Raw genomic sequence first — 17,042 nt, 5'->3', positions numbered from 1 at the left:
ACGTTACGTTTAATTTCAATGCACGATATTATTCAGTCCAGAAAAATGAATGAATCCGTTCTATTTATGAATATATCACAGGTATATGTTCATCTATATGAGTACTGTATTTTCTGGTGTATAAGTTGCGTTTTTTTGCATAATTTGCATGCCCTGTGACTTATACACAGAAACAACTTATTTATGTTTTTTTTCTCTCCCATATTTTTAAACCAAATTTTGACTGAAAATATTGAACACTACTATTTTCAGCAGCTAAGGCACTCGAGTATTATGGCATGCCATTATGTCATGTAATAGGTAAAAGTGGCAACTAATGGCACAATTGGCTTGCCATAGACTGCCACCTTCGTCCAACTCCGGGATCATGCCTGGAACAACCGTCAAATCAGCTTCATTTCGCTGCACTGCCCCAGCAAAATGCAGCTAATTTGACTGTTGAAGTGCATTTATTAAATAAAAGTTAAACTGAGACACACCTTTGATATAATGCTGAGCAAACAAATAATTGTTTTAGATGGTTATCTTGTTAAATTTTGAAGAAATGCACGAGTTGTCCCTCTGCGAGCTCCTGCTAATCAACTTTTGAAATGCAGCTGATTTGACCGTCACAATAGGAAAAGATAGACTGAGACACACCTTTGCTATAAAGTTGAGCAAACAAATAATTGTTTTTAAGTGTTAATCTTGTTAAATTCTTGTTAAAGTCCTCCTGTGTGTGCTCCTGCGGCTGCCATTTGGCAGCCAATCTATTTTTGGCACATCAGCCCACATTTCTAGGTTGTCAGCGGTGATGCGTAACAAATGAGCCGCGTCGCGGTGACGCATAATAGATGCGACTTATATGGCGAAGCAACGTATTCTTTTTCCACTTTATTAGACATATTTCGACTGATGTGACTTATAGGGTGGTGCCAAGTGTACGGTGGAAAATATGGTACATTGCACATGCTAAAGCATTTGAAAGACCATCCTGGTTTAACCAAAGCAAAAAGCTAGCTGTTATGTCCAGAAATCACTCAGTTTGGTGTTTTGGTTGAACTCTGTGATGTTATGCACGGTGAGTGACATGTTACTGTGCCTTTAAGGGATACAGCTGTGATTTACGGCATGGGTAAAAATGTGAGGTTGGGGGGAGTTTTGGTTCAGTAAAGTTTGGTGCAACGAAGCAACACGGTGTGGTTTCTGAGTCATCTGCAGGTGTTACATTTGGCAGACGAGGATGTCTGAACTCACCTTACCACCACCGCCACCTTTCCTGCCTGTCCCCGGTGACCCAGCTGTCTCCTGGGACAGATGGCTGACGTCGTTTGAGGATTATTTGCTGGATTTGGGACACCCTGAGCTGGTGGAAGCAAGGAAGTGTGCAGTCCTGCACCATTGTCTCAGGCAGGAGGGTCAACAAATCTTTGCCATTCTCACGTTATTGGATAATAAATACGCCACAGCCAAGGTTGCACTGAGGGCTCATTTCAGTTCCGGATAGAGCCGGTGGATGCACCACTTCGAGTTTTGTCAGAGGACTCAACAGCCGGGTGAGTCCGTCACCCACTAGGCTTCAGCATTACACGAGCTGGCTAGACTCTGTGACTTAAGGACGTTGAAGGATGGACTTATAGTCGATCGGCTAATAGAAAAAATGTCATGTAACCAACTGAGGGAGAGATTTTTACTAGAACCAGACTCCATGACACTGGTGGACACTCTAGTAATTGGAAAGCAGCTAGAAACAACCCTAACAGAGGCGCGCAAATTCGGCCACGCTGTACACGAGCCAGTGACGTCATCACCACCGTCTGTCCATCACAGAGAGGCTGTCGAGGGGTTTCACAGGCCGAGTGGCAAGTTGGATGTACAGAGAGTGGACAGGGGGCCCAGTAGGAGTAGGGCCAAGAGCTGTGGTAACTATGGCTCCCCTAACCATGCTACTAGAGACCAATCATGTCCTGCCCATGGGAAACTCTGTCGCAAATGCCATAAGTTGAATCATTTTGCACGCTGCTATTGCTCTTTTTCTGCTCGCTGTGATACTACTGTGGTTCCCATTAATACTGTACAGACTCTGCAGCCATCATTCAAGCTCTACACATGTCGTGTGGGCACAGCTCTCATCCCGCTCCCTGTGGACCTAGGGGCCAAAGTGTCACAATTCTGAACAAATGCACGACCAGTTTTTCAGTCACATACCTCTGGAAGCAACAACTACACCCCTGCTTGGCTACGGCCACTCTCCCATCGACACTCTGGGTGTGGCCTGTCTCCCTGTTGAATATGATCAGCAATTTGTGCCTAACACTAAGTTCTGCATCACCCAGAAGGGAGCTAACATTATAGGCATAGACTTGTTCCTCGCCCTGGGTTTTGCGGTGAGTGATGCTGAGGGCCAGCATGTCCAGCAGGTCACCACGTCCTGTCTCAACCACTACCCACAACTGTTCAGCGGACGGGCTGCATGACAGGTTTTGTCCACCAGCCTACAGTTGATCGGTCAGTCCATCCTGTTATCCAGCCTCTTCAGCGCATTCCCCTGGCTCTACGTGACACCATGAAGACCGAGCTGTATCGCCTGGGGAAAGAGGACATCATAGCCTGTCAATGCTTCACCGTGGGTATCAAACCTAGTGATAGCCAAGAAAAAGGGGGCGGACTGCGACTGTGTGGACCTCAATGATGTGAACAAAGCCATCGTACCTGATAAGTATCCCCTACCCACAGCTGAGGAGATCACGAACCATTTCCACGGCTCCACTGTCTTCAGTAAGAAGGACCTACGGAATGGCTACCTGCAGGTTCCTCTAGCACCAGCCAATATGGACCTTACAGCGTTTGTCACACATGTGGGGGATTTTAGATTTAAACGCATGACATTTTGACTTTCATCAGCCCCAATTTGTTTTCAGAAAATAATGTCACTGGTACTGGCTGGCATCCAAGGTATCGCCATCTACCTGGATGATGTGGTGGTGCATGCACCATTTACTACACTACATGATGCATGCCTGGAGCAGGTCTTTCAGCGTTTCAGTCAGCATAGGGTCACACTGAACTCTCAGAAGTGCATATTTGGGGCTGAGGAGGTCGAGTTTCTTGGTTTCAGGCTCTCGAAAGACGGCATCGCCCCGATCCTGTCCGACACTGAGGCCTGTGCAGATCATCAAACAACAGCTCACGTCCCCACCCACGCTGACCCATTCCAGATTGACCACTCCCACCATGGTCACCTGTGATACTTCTGGGTTCCACCCCGTCATTAATCTGGGAGAGCACAGTACCTAGCGCCATCCCAGAAGCATCATAGGTGCTCTCCCAGATTCATGACAGGGTAGAATGCCCTGTTCCTTTCGCCTCACGTGCACTTACTCCAGCAGAGCAGAAATATTTGGTTGGGGAGAAGAAGGCCCTGGCCTGCCTGTGGGCATGCGAACGCTGGCACGTCTATCTATATGGCAGACCATTCACCATTTGCACAGACCACCAAGTGCTGACAGCACTGTTAGCGACCCAAGGCTCTGGGTACAGGCCCATGAGACTGCTGGGGTAGGCTGACAGGCTAAATCAGTACAATTTTAGACTGGAGTTTATGCCTGGGTGGGCCAACATGGTGGCTGATCTCCTGTCTAGAGCTGTGTCAGTGGCAAAGGAGATGAGTGGAGCAACATTAGACACAGAGAGCAATGAAGACTGGGTCCACATCCTGCATGGGCCCCTCAGTTCAATAGTCACCCTGTCAGAGATGCAGTAGGCCTCAGCTGCAGATGACACCCTCACAATGCTCCGCACCTATGTGCAAGATGGCTGGCCTGCCAAAGTGGATGGCAGGGTGCTTCCCTATTACCGTTTATGCAATGAGCTCTCCTGCTGGGGGGCAGTGTGCCTAGCTTGTGGTCACCGGGCAGTCATTCCAGAAATTCTCAGGGCCAGAGTACTGACACACTGGCACACGAGGGACACCTGGGGGTGGTCAAGGTGAAGCAGCGCTGTCTTGATACGGTGTGGTGGCCCTGTATAGACTCTGATGTTGAGGAGCTTTTGCGTAACTGTGCTTTCTGCCTTCTGAGTGGGAAAACAAGCCAGCCTGCCACAGACCCTCTCACCCCGACCCCTTGGCCATTTTCACCTTGGGAACACATTCAGGTCGACATCTGTGAGGAACTTTACAGGGCACCTGCTCACGCTCGCTACCTGCTGGTTGTTCAAGATCTTCACTCGAAGTGGCCTGAGGTTTGCCAACTGAGCTCCATCACTGCACACACATCATAGACTGCCTGGACAATCTGTTTGGATGCTGGGACCTTCCCATTGTTGTTACAATTAATAATGGGGCCCAGTTTACCTCAGCACAGTTCACAGAGTTCTAGGGATGTACCAATCCACTTTTTTTCACTTTAGATCCAATACCGATATCTGCAGTTTAGTATCTGCCTATACCGATCCAATCTGTTACAGAAAAACAGTGCTGAACTAACAAAAATGGCTAAAACATGTCATCTGGATCCGTTACTGAAACAGGTACAGAAGACATGATTTAGCAATTTTTGTTGTCTACCTGGATGATTGAGCTTACAAACCCAGTTCTGAATTAACTTAAAACATTTGTTTTGTTAAACGCAGACATGAATGTACTGAATTACAAATTAATTGAAAACTCTGCACCATAACAGCACACTTAAGCACACCAAGAGATTCACAAGCTTGTTCAAACATGTAAACACAACACAACTTTAATTTGTTCAGTCAGTACGCTAGCGCGTGGCATCACTCAGAGCACAAAGCATAGAATTAGAGTGAACAGATCTGCCCAGTCATGGATCGGTCACATTGTCACGATACACAATACAAAAGTTTTTTTCAATACCGGTCCCGATACCGATATTGGTATCGGATCGGTGCATCTCTACAGATTTCCTCACACTGCGGTCCATCAGGCACATCAGGACAGCAGTGCATTGCCCAGAGAGCAATGGTGGTGTGGAACGACTCAATATGTAAAACTCTCAAAAATGGAATCAGAGCCTGTCTGGAGGAAGGGAGAACCTTCAGCAACGCTCTCAACCAAACCCTCCTGACCATCTGGGCATCCAAGCATTCCACCACAGGAGCCTTACTGGTGGTGTTAATGATTGGGTGTGAACTGAAGCAACCCCTGGAGAGCTGAGCCAGCCCCTGCACGTGGGAGCCCAGTGCTCCAGAAAGCCAGAGCTCAAGTGAAGGGTTTGCAGGCCCAGATGAAAGACAGGTTTGATGCTACGCACCGAGTATGGACCCCCTCACTGACTGCAGGGGACTGGGTCAAGAACAAGTGGCTTCATCAGCAAAATAAACTGCAATCATTCTGGTCAGAGCTCCTGTGGGTGATTAAGCAGTTGGGGCCGCCCACAAACAGACTGGAGGTTGGGAGTCGTTGGCACGCAAACCGTCTGCACAGGGTCACCGCCCCACCAGCATCTGCATCACCGCTGTCCCCGGCAGCGGCGCTGGGTTGGCAGCCCAGGCCAATGGGTTACCAAGTGGGGGATAATCCACCAGCTTTCCCCAACTCCACTCAATGACCAGCACAATCCCAGATACTGGGGTTTCTGCCTGTCTGGCTTGGGGACTATGTGACAATGTGATAGTGATACTAGAAAGTGAGCTAAATAATATGTTTCTAAGGGGGATTGGGGGTGTTATGTCCAGAAATCACTCAGTTTGGTGTTTTGGTTGGACTTTATGATGTTATGCACTGTGAGTGACGTTACTGTGCCTTTAAGGGATACAGCCATGCTCTACGACATGGATCAAACTGTGAGGGTGGGGGGAGTTTTGGTTCTGTAAATTTTGGTGCATGAAGTGACACTGTGTGGTTTCTGAGTCATCTACAGGTGTTACACTAGCCACTTTGTTTAAAAGTTTATTACATTTTTATGTAAAATTACATTAAAATATGGACCAACTTTACTGTACAACTAATATATTGATTTACCTAGAAAAGTCTGCCTTGATGTTAAATTTGTAATATTTGCTGTATAAGATCAACTGGTGGTCTAAAGAAGTGGACCAGTATAGATTACTTAGGAGGAGCAAAGAATAAAAGTGGACCCACAAAGAATTATATTTTTTGTAAATATAATCTCCATTTGCATTGTTATGTAAATGGACTGTACTTATATAGTGTCTTTCAATCCGATCAAGATACTCAAAGCGCTTTACACTACAATCTGTGCCCCCATTTACCCATTCACACAGCACTCTACTCATTGGCATCGCAACCATTATATGTGAAGGAGACTTGTCCCCCCCCATTAAAAAAAAAATAATTTTGGCCCCCCCCCCCCCCCCCCCCCCCGGACTTTTACTATGAAACATCAGTTCATTCGGCTCAGATTATCTTTCTTCGTGAACAAATCCATTCCACTTGTTTCAGGCCACTAAAACTCCACTCCAGGTTTTTCTGGTTACCTCCAAGTCTCCACCAGCAGCCTGATGCCTGCACAGTTTCTTCTCTATGTCTCCTCATGCCTCGACAGAAAAGGTGCACAGGTGGAGGAGATGGAGACACCTCTGTATTGCTCACTCGCCAGTTTAGCAAGCTTAGTGTGGGCAGTTGTTGACCGGGGGGGGGGGGGGGGGGGATTGATCATAAACATATATTCAATTCATGTTGGGAGGATGCTTGAGAGGAGCGCTACGTCTGTAGCATCTTAGCTTAGCAGTAACTGTGATGCTGTAAGATGCTGCAGGTGTAAGAGACGCTATGTGTTCATGTGCATTAAAGTTGAAATGTCTTTAAAACCCCACACCTTATTGTCCTCAAGCTTTGTGAGAAACATCATTTAGATGATTAGTGCCAAACACACGTAAAAATGTCTATTGGTGATGTTTTTTATTTCTCTATAAACACAAATAGTGCCGACCTGACTCTCTGTAGTAAAGTGTATTAAAGTTAAAATGTCTTTAAAACCTACAGCTGGATTTACACAAACTTGGTGAGAAACATGCATTAAATGTGTGGAATTAAAGGAAATCTAGGTGAAATGTTGCTTTTTTGTACACTAGTGTACACTTTTTATGCGTGCATGCATGCACGTGCATGTGTACACACACACCTACACACATCATTGTATCCCCCCCCATACACACACATTATGGATGCTTCTGACGCCCTTGACTCTACTAGATCTCTACAAAGCTAATTGAACAAATCATTCTAAAGAAACTAATCAGAGCATTATCACATTCATACACCGATGGGACACACATCGGAGGCATCGAGGGGTTCAGTGTCTTGCCCTGAGACACTTGGGCATGTGACTGCTGATGGATTCGAACCCCCAACTCTTGCATTGGAGGACGACTGCTCTAACTACTCAGCCACAGCCGCCTGTTATGTAGGAGACACCCAGCTCGATCCTTCCAATAAACCCATATCCATCCTCCCACCCTCCTCTCTTACCAACTGCCTTAATTAACTCAAATCCTGGTTTTCTCAGTATGGAGGAGCAGCAGCTCTACGTTGAGCTCCTCTTAGATTGTCAAACTCCTCATCCTATCATAAAAAATTAGGCCTGCCACGTTTATGAAAGTTGAAATCGAAGACCTTCTCTGTTTAATTTTTTTTTCTCAATTCAATTCAGTTTAAATATATAGAGCTAAATCACAACAAAGTTGTCTCAGGGCACTGAACAGAAACATTCACATACATAAAAAAGCCAATTAGTAAAGTTCTCTATCTAAGGAAGACTCGTTGAATCTTCACTTCGACACAGTCTCCCATCAAGAGCAAGCACAAAGGCAACAGTGGAAAGGAAAAACTCCCTTTTAACAGGAAAAAAACTCCAGCAGAACCACGCTCAGGACGAGCGGCCATCTGCTTTGACCGTTTTATTTGACGTAAATGGCTTCCTTCAACCACCCCCCATCCCCCAAACTTCTGTCTTCTCTGCCTAAATATGAATCACAGGAATATGATTAACCATTCAGTTATATTAGAAAAAAAGGTTTTCTCCCCTCGTAATCAGCAGTGATCAATGTGCTTGTATTGTAATAAGCTTTCTTTAAAAGTTATGGTAAAATTATAATCTTGATAAATTAATCAAATAAAAGGCATTTGAGGTTTTAAACATATTGTCATTGGTTTCTCACCCTATTGGTTCCTTCTTGGTGAACGTTAGATTACGGTTTGGCCTGGCCTGGTTGATGGGGATGGTACTGCCCTGTACAAAAAAAAAAAAAAAAAGGTAATACAATATTTCTACAAAGGTCTAAAAAAGTTAAATCTGGTCCTCTGGACATTCAAAAAACAACACAAAGCAAAACAACAACAAAAAAAAATGTAGAAACGTTTCGTCTTTCATCCGAAAGACTTCGTCAGTCTGACCTGCTGTATTCAGCTCAGTCTTATAAATAGCACCTTCTCAGAGTGGCTCAACCAGTCTTGCTGCTGACAACAAAAAAACAGCTGCTCACATGATCAAGGAAGACCATCAGCCTAACGATGGATCATGAGCACACTGATGGCTGTTTGCTATTCACAGAGGGCTGAATGATACTAGCAATCACAGCATTGTATGAGGGGGACAGTTGAACATGGAGGCCTCCACCCCTGTTTAATGATGGATGATTTCTTTTCACAAAGATGGCCTCCTTTACTCCTTTCTCAAACCATCATTCCTCTGTATCCAGGATGTGAACGTCTTCATCCCTGGATGAGTGACCGCTGGCCTGGAGATGAGTGTAGACTGCAGAGTCCTGGCCTGATGGTGTTGCTCTTCTGTGCTGGTCCATCCTTTGGCCAGTGGCTGTTTAGTTTCCCCAATGTAAGATTGATCATAGCCCTCCTGACACTGAACAGCATACACCATATTACTCTGTTTGTGCTGGGGGACTGGATCCTTGGGATGAACCAGTCTTTGCCATAATGTATTTTGGGGTTTAAAAGCCACTGGGATGTTGTATTTAGAAAATAAACATCTCAGTTTCTCTGATACTCCCTCAACATACGGAATGATCACTGGTCTGGGTCTGGGTTCCTCCTTTTCATCTGATGGCTGACTGGAGTCCTGTTTGGGTTTCTTCTCTGCTTTCAGGAAGGCCCAGTTAGGATATCCACATTGCTCTAGAGCCTGTCTTGTGTGGGATTTCTCCTTCTGCCTGGCTCGTGAGTTAGTGGGGATGCTGTCTGCTCTGTGGTACAGAGTCCTGATGACTTCTAACTTGTGCTCCAAAGGGTGATGGGAGTCAAACTGCAAATACTGGTCTGTGTGGGTGGGTTTGCGGTACACCTCAGTTTGCAAATTTCCTCTATCAGAGACTGAGACCTCACAGTCCAAGAAAGCCAACCTGCTATTTTTTTACATTTTCTCATGTGAACTTGATGTATTTATCCAAAGAGTTGATGTGGTCAGTAAAATGTTGGACTTCCTGAGATTTAATTTTAACCCAGGTGTCATCAACATACCTGAACCAATGACTTGGTGGTGTCCCTGAAAAGGACGTCAAGGCTTTCTTTTCTACCTCCTCCATGTACAGATTGGTCACAATAGGAGAAACTTGAGACCCCATAGCACACTCATGTTTCTGCCTATAATATTGCTCCCCATATGTGAAGTAGGTTGACTGCAGGTACAATTTCAAGAGTTGACACAGTTGTTCTATGGAAAGCATGGTCCTGTTGCTCAGAGTGGTGTCTGATTTTAATCTTAAACTGACCACCTCTACTGCCTCATCAACAGGAATGCACGTAAAGAGTGATGTGACATCAATAGAGGCCATTGTTTCATCAGTCTCCACGATGACATCCCTCACCTCGTCCACAATTCCATTCAATTCAATTCAGTTTATGGCTAAACTTTTTGTTTATTTCGTTTATGGTTCATGTCTTCCATGGCTTCCATGGCAAATGGCTTCCGTGAAAGCCAGTCCGAGCAGGAGAGCCTGTGGTCGGACAGAGGATGGATGGATGGTGGGCTGACTCTCTGGAGGTGTCACAGCTCCAGAGAGGAGGAGGCCGAGTTCAGAGACAGTGAGTCCGAGCATTAGAGCCTGTGGTCGGACTGAGGATGGACGGATGCTGGGCTGACTCTCTGGAGGTGTCAGAGCTCCAGAGGGGAGGAGGCCAGGTTCAGTGAGAGCCAGAGCCAAATCACAACAAAGTTGTCTCAGGGCACTTTACAGAAACATTCACATACATAAAAGCCAATAAGTAAAGTTCTCTATCTAAGGAATCCAGCAGACAAGTTGAATCTTGGCTTCGTTGCAGTCTCCCATCCTGAGCAAGCACAGTGGCAACAGTGGAAAGGAAAATCTCCCTTTTAAAAGGAAGAAACCTCCAGCAGAACCAGGCTCAGGACAAGCAGCCATCTGCTTTGACCGGCTGGTTGAGAGGACAGGAAGGAGAGACAGACGAACACAGAATGGTAGGTCCAGGTATAGGTCCAGGTGAATCTGAAAGACAAAAATCACATGTTAAGGATAGAAAAAATAATTACAAATACAAAACAGGTTGAGCAGAGTAAGTAAAGACAGTAGCAGAGTGAAAATTGTGGTCAGTTTGTCCCCCAGCAGTCTAAGCCTATAGCAGCATAACTAAGGGAAAGCTCAGGAAACCCAAGCTGACCCTAACTGTAGGATTTAGCAAAACGGAAAGTCTGAAGCCTAGTTTTAAAACTGGATAATGTGTCAGCCTCACGGACAGAGATTGGAAGTTGGTTCCACAAGAGAGGAGCCTGATAACTGAAAGATCTGCCTCCCATTCTGTTTTTGTAAATTCTAGGAAACACAAGTAAACCTGCAGTCTGAGAGCGAAGTGCTCTGTTAGGAAAATATGGAACAATAAGATCTGTAATATAAGATGGAGCCAGGTTGTTGAGATCTTTGAAGGTTAGAAAAAAGATTTTGAATTCTATTCTGGATTTGACAGGGAGCCAATGGAGAAAAGCTAAAACTGGAAAAATATGATCTCTCCTACTAACTCCAGTTAAGAATCTGGAAGCAGCATTTTGGATCAACTGAAGATGTTTTAAGGAAGTATTTGGACATCCAAATAATAAACCATTGCAATAGTCCAGTCTAGACGTGACAAATGCATTCCAGTCTAGACGTGACAAATGCATGGACCAGTTTTTCTGCATCACTTTTAGATAAGATGTTTCTAATTTTAGCGGTATTACGCAGGTGGAAGAAGGCGTTCTAGTAACATTTTTAATGTGGGGGATAAAAGACATGTCCTGATCAAAAATAACAACAAGATTTTTAACATTAGAGCTGGAAGACAGATTAATGCCATCTAAGGAGGGAGAAAGACTGAAAAATTAATTCCTAAGGTGCTCAGGTCCAAAAACTAAAACCTCAGTCTTGTCTGTGTTCAACAGGAGAAAATTAATGGTCATCCAGGTTTTTATGTCTTTAAGACATGCTTGTAGTCTAAGTAGCTGATTGGAGTCATTGGGATCAATGGACAAATATAATTGTGTGTCATCAGCATAACAATAAAAATGTATCCCATGCTGTTTAATAACTTTATCTAATGGAAGCATATATAAAGCAAAGAGTATTGGCCCAAGCACTGAGTCCTAAGGAACTCCATGACTAACTTTGGTGTATGAAGAAGATTTATTATTTACATTTACAAACTGGAATCTATCAGATAGATATGATTTAAACCATTTTAGAGCCGTTCCTGTCCAATATCATATTCAAGCCTCTGTAGTAAAATATTGTGATCAACTGTATCAAATGCAGCACTGAGGTCTAACAGGACCAGTATAGACACAAGTCCATTGTCTGAGGCCATGAGAATATCATTAGTGACTTTTACTAGTGCTGTTTCTGTGCTATGATAAGCTCTAAACCCTGACTGAAACTCTTCAAACAGATTATTTCTTTGTAGATGTTCACGCAACTGACCTGCAACTATTTTCTCTAGAATTTTTTAGATGAAAGTTAGATTAGATATAGGTCTATAGTTGGCCAGAATTTCTGAATCAAGATCAGACTTCTTAAGTAAAGGTTTAATTACAGCAACCTTAAAGCTCTGTGGTACATAACCATCCATTAAAGACAAATTAAGTAGATCCAAAATGTGGACATTAATTAGGGGAAATACCTCTTTAAACAGTCTGGTTGGGATGGGATCTAGCAGGCATATAGATGGTTTGGATGAGGTTAATATTTTTGACATTTCAGAGAGCTCAACAGGACAAAAACTGTCCAAACATAAATCAGGCTCTAGTGAAATTTTTAAAGTTGCCTCATTTGACAGGGGACTAGAAATAGTAGAAGGAAGGATGGTTTGAATTTTCTCTCTCTTACTGAAATAATTTTATTTATAAAGAATCTCATGAAGTCATCACTACTTATAGTTGTAGGGATACATGGTTCAACAGAAATGGGACTTTTAATTAGTCTAGCAATAGTACTAAACAGAAACCTAGGGTTATTTTTATTCTCCTCTATTAAAGATGAGTAATATGAAATTCTAGTGTTACGGAGAGCTTTTTTTATATGTTAACAGACTATCTTTCCAAGTTAAATAAAATTCTTCAACATTAGTAGAGCGCCATTTTCTCTCCTGGTTTCTAGATGCCTACTTTAAAGTACGTAACTCAGAATTGAACCAAGGAGCCAGTTTCCTCTGATTGATTACTTTCTTTTTCAGTGGAGCAATTTTATCAAGTGAAGTTTGCATTGAAGTTGTAAGATGATCAACTAGATGATCTAAGTCACTGTTCTCTGATGCATTACGCTGCAAGCCAGAGGAAAACATTGATGGAAGATATTGTTTAAATTTGGTTACAGCATTTTCTGATAAGCACCTGCTGAGATGAAATTTACTCTCAGTGACTGTGTAGTCATTTAATGCAAACTCAAAGGTTATTAAAAAAATGGTCAGACAGAATAGGATTTTGAGGAACTATTACCAAGTCCCTAATCTCTATACCATAAGTCAGAACTAAATCAAGAGTGATGATAAGAATGAGTAGATGTGTGGACGTTTTGGGTAAAACCAAATGAGTCTATTAAATTATTAAAGGCTATGCTTAAGCTGTCACTTTCAACAGCTACATGAATATTGAAATCACCCATTATGATGATTTTATCAGTATTTAATAGTAAGTCAGTTAAGAATTCTGAGAATTCAGACAAAAACTGAGTGTAAGCGCCTGGTGGATGATATATAACAATTAGTAGAAGTGGCTTTTCTGATTTCCATTTTGGATGAGAAAGACTGAAGGACAGCGATTCCAAAAAAACATAACTAATAACTGGTTTGGCATTAATCAATAATCCTGACTGAAAAATAGAAGCTACTCCATCTTGGCCAGTTGTTCTAGGAACATGAAAATTTTAATAATTAACAGGAGTGGATTCATTTATACTAACAAAATCCTCCTGTTGTAGCCAAGTTTCTGTCAGACAAAATAAATCAATATGATGATCAGTTATCAGTTCATTAACTAACAGGGATTTAGAGGAAAGAGATCTGATGTTCAATAATCCACATTTAATGATTTTATGATTTTGCTCTGGTAAAGTAACTGTGTTTATTTTAATCAATTTTTATGGTTTACATTTTTAGAGCTGATTTTTGGTTTATTTAATTTGAGCCGTGGGCGAGTTGACACTGTTTCAGTGGGGGTGTGGGTGGGTAACAGAGGAGAAGCAGCAGAAAGGTGTGGAGGACTACAACTCTGCTTCCTGGACTGGACCCTGGGTTGTCAATAATTTGGGGGATAAACAAAATCAGTCATATTTCTAGAAAGAAGAGCGGCTCCGTCCAAAGTGGGATGGATACCATCTCTCCGCATCAGACCAGATTTTCCCCAGAAAGAACTCCAGTTATCTATGTAGCCCACGTCGTTGTCAGAACACCACCTGGACACCCAGCGGTACGACGACATAAGGCTAAACATGTCATCGCTGGTCAGGTTGGGGAGGGGGCCGGAGAAAACTACGGAGTCCAACATGGTTTTAGCAAAGTCACACACCGAAGCAACATTAATTTTAGTGACCTCCAATTGGCGTAACCGGGTGTCATTACCGCCGACGTGAATAACAATCTTACTGTATTTAGCCTTAGCCTTAGTCAGCAGTTTCAAATAAGATTCTATGTCACCCGCTCTGGCCCCTGGAATGCATTTGACTATGGCCGCTGGAGTCCCTAAAGCCACGTTTCGGACTATGGAGCTTCCAATAACCAGGGTCTGTTTCTCAGCGGGTGTGTCACTGAGTGAGGAAAATCGATTAGAAACGTGAACGGGTCAGTGGTGAACTGGGGGCTTAGCCTTAGCGCTACGCTTGCTCCGGACTGTCACCCAGCCGGCCTGGGGTCCCGGCTGCTCGTGGTCTGCTGGAGGACCGCTAACGGGAGCTAGCCTCTGTGGTTCCACGCTGTCTAAGGGGACCTGGCTAGCTACTGGTTTTTCTAAAGTGTGGAACCGAGCTTCCAGTTCAGACAGCCTCTCCTCCAAAGCTATCATAACATAATATTTGTTACATGTATCATTACCACTAAAGGAGGCAGAGGAGTAACTAAACATCTGACACATGGAGCAAGAGAAAACAAAGGAAGCAGAGAGAGAAGCAGCAGCCATGCTAAGCTAATGCTAGCAGGAGCTAGCAGAGCCAAATACACCAATAAAAACTGAGAAGTGTTGAAAGATAAGAGGTGTTTTAAGCACTATCCAACAGTAGAAAACAACTGTACTGTGTTTGTGAACTAGAATGAAAAACTGTGCAAAAGACAGATAAATCCAGAAAACAGAGACGACTCGAGCAAACAATTCACTCGAGCTACCGACAGACAAACAGGAAATGACACAATACGTCTCACCACGAATGTGCAAAGTCCATGGTGTTCTGTATGTGATGTTCTGAGCTGCCAACTAAAGGGATGAGTACAGACGCCAGATATTTGGAAACATTGTAAGTGACAGAGATAATCATGCTAACAAAAGGTCTTAAAGGTACACATTGTTTGTGGATTTTAGGTAAACCATACAGACTAGGTGTGGCCTCCCCTGGGTACAGTATGTGATATAGAAAATGGCCAATAGCTTTGTCCTGTTCCAAAATTTTTAGGTAATCTATCAACTTCTTCTTGTAACCACTTCCTGGATCTCTTTTCAGAGGTTCATAAGTGGTTAAGTCACTAAGGAGTGTCATAAATTTCTCATGAATTTTTTTTTTCTTTTCTTCCTACTCTACGGTGAAACCAGACGTGTCCCCCCCCCACCACCACCACCACTTCCCTGTTGCACTCTTTTGTCCTGTGAACCCTTAAAAAGCCTCTTTTTTTCATGCATACCTCTTAATTGGAAGGATCAGCTAGTCTCTCAACAAAATCGATCAACTTCTCCCGACAGGCGTCAGAGTAAGGAGGACCCCTCTGACCTCTTTAAGGAACAAATTGGATTCAAGATGACAACTAGATTCTACTGTTTGGGTTGGTGGAATCTGGTTGTCTACAAATTCGTGTGGAGGTGTTGAAGCTTGACAATGCTCGGACTGAATGTGGAGCTGTGAAAGGGAAATGGAGCAGCTGTTTTCAGGACTGTGATCTCCCTGGCAGCACTCACGAATGGTGGAATAATCTGGAGAAGCTGTGAGCTTGACTTTTGGAGTAAAGGATCAATTCAGCTGTTGTGGAGTTTCCATCAGAGAATATGTACCAGCGAGACTTTAAAGGCAGAAACAACAATTACGAGTTCTGCCTGACCCAAACTGTGGCCTTGATGCCGGACTTATCTCAACTCCTCCTGGAATGTTTTGAAAACAACAAAGATGCTTTGACTATCCTGATGCATGCTCAATAATCCAGGTAGAAAAATCCAAAAAAGTTCAATCTGGTCCTCTGGACATTCAAAAAAAAAAAAAAAAAAAGGCAAAAAAATCTAGAAACGTTTCGTCTATCATCCAAGAGACTTCCTCAGTCTGAGGTGCTGTTTTCAGCTCAGTCTCTTAAATAGCACCCTCTCAGAGTGGATCAACCAGTTTGCTGCTGACAACCAAAACCAGCTGATCACATGCTCAAGAAGGACCATCAGCCTAACAATGGGTCATTAGCACACTGATGGCTGTTTACTACTCACAGAGGGCTAAGTGATACTAGCAATCACAGCATTGTAAGAGGGGGACAATTGAACCCGGAGGCCTCCACCCTTGTTTAATGATGGACGATTTCTTTTCACAAAGATGGCCTCCTTTACTCCTCTCTCAAACTATCGTTCCTCTCTGTCCAGGATGTGAACATCTTCATCCTTGAAAGAGTGACCGCTGGCCTGGAGATGAGTGTAGACCGCAGAATCCTGGCCTGATGATGTTGATCTTCTGTGCTGGGCCATCCTTTTGGCCAGTGGCTGTTTAGTTTCCCCGATGTAAGACTGATCACAGCCTTCCTGACACTGAACAGCATACACAACATTACTCTGTTTGTGCCGAGGGAATGGATCTTTGGGATGAACCAGTCTTTGCCGTAATGTATTTTGGGGTTTAAAAGCCACTGGGACGTTATGTTTAGAAAATAAACGTCTCGGTTTCTCTGATACCCCTTCAACATACGGACTGACCACTGGTCTGGGTCTGGGTTCCTCCTTTTCACCTGATGGCTGACTGGAGTCCTGTTTGGGTTTCTTCTCTGCTTTCAGGAAGGCCCAGTTAGGATATCCACATTGCTCTAGAGCCTGTTTTGTGTAGGATTTCTCCTTCTGCCTGGCTCCCGAGCTAGTGGGGATGCTGTCTGCTCTGTGATACAGAGTCCTGATGACTCCTAACTTGTGCTCCAAAGGGTGATGGGAGTCAAACTGCAAATACTGGTCTGTGTGGGTGGGTTTGCGGTACACCTCGGTTTGCAAATGTCCTCTATCAGAGACTGAGACCTTACAGTCCAAGAAAGCCAACCTGCCATTTTTTACATCTTCTCGTGTGAACTTGATGTATTTATCCACAGAGTTGATGTGGTCAGTAAAATGTTGGACTTCCTGAGATTTAATTTTAACCCAGGTGTCGTCAACATACCTGAACCAATGACTTGGTGGTGTCCCTGAAAAGGACGTCAAGGCTCTCTT

At 43.8% G+C, this 17,042-nt stretch overlaps 1 protein-coding gene across 1 annotated transcript in view; it reads right to left on the bottom strand.

Moving 5' to 3' along the window:
* aldh1l1 (aldehyde dehydrogenase 1 family, member L1) overlaps positions 1–17,042 on the bottom strand; it is a 209,789-nt gene that overhangs the window by 19,676 nt on the left and 173,071 nt on the right. Inside the window, exons 14-15 of the mRNA XM_037679154.1 lie at positions 8,122–8,192; positions 3,171–3,255 (exon numbers count right to left, since the gene is read on the bottom strand). Of these exons, the coding sequence (XP_037535082.1) occupies positions 3,171–3,255; positions 8,122–8,192 (156 nt within the window). The remainder of the gene's footprint in view (positions 1–3,170; positions 3,256–8,121; positions 8,193–17,042) is intronic.

Source organism: Nematolebias whitei, chromosome 7 (assembly GCF_014905685.2).
Source record: "Nematolebias whitei isolate Nwh7 chromosome 7, NemWhi1, whole genome shotgun sequence".
NCBI lineage: Eukaryota > Metazoa > Chordata > Actinopteri > Cyprinodontiformes > Rivulidae > Nematolebias > Nematolebias whitei.
Note: the sequence above shows the minus strand (reverse complement) of the source record. Positions and strands in the feature narration are given on the sequence as shown.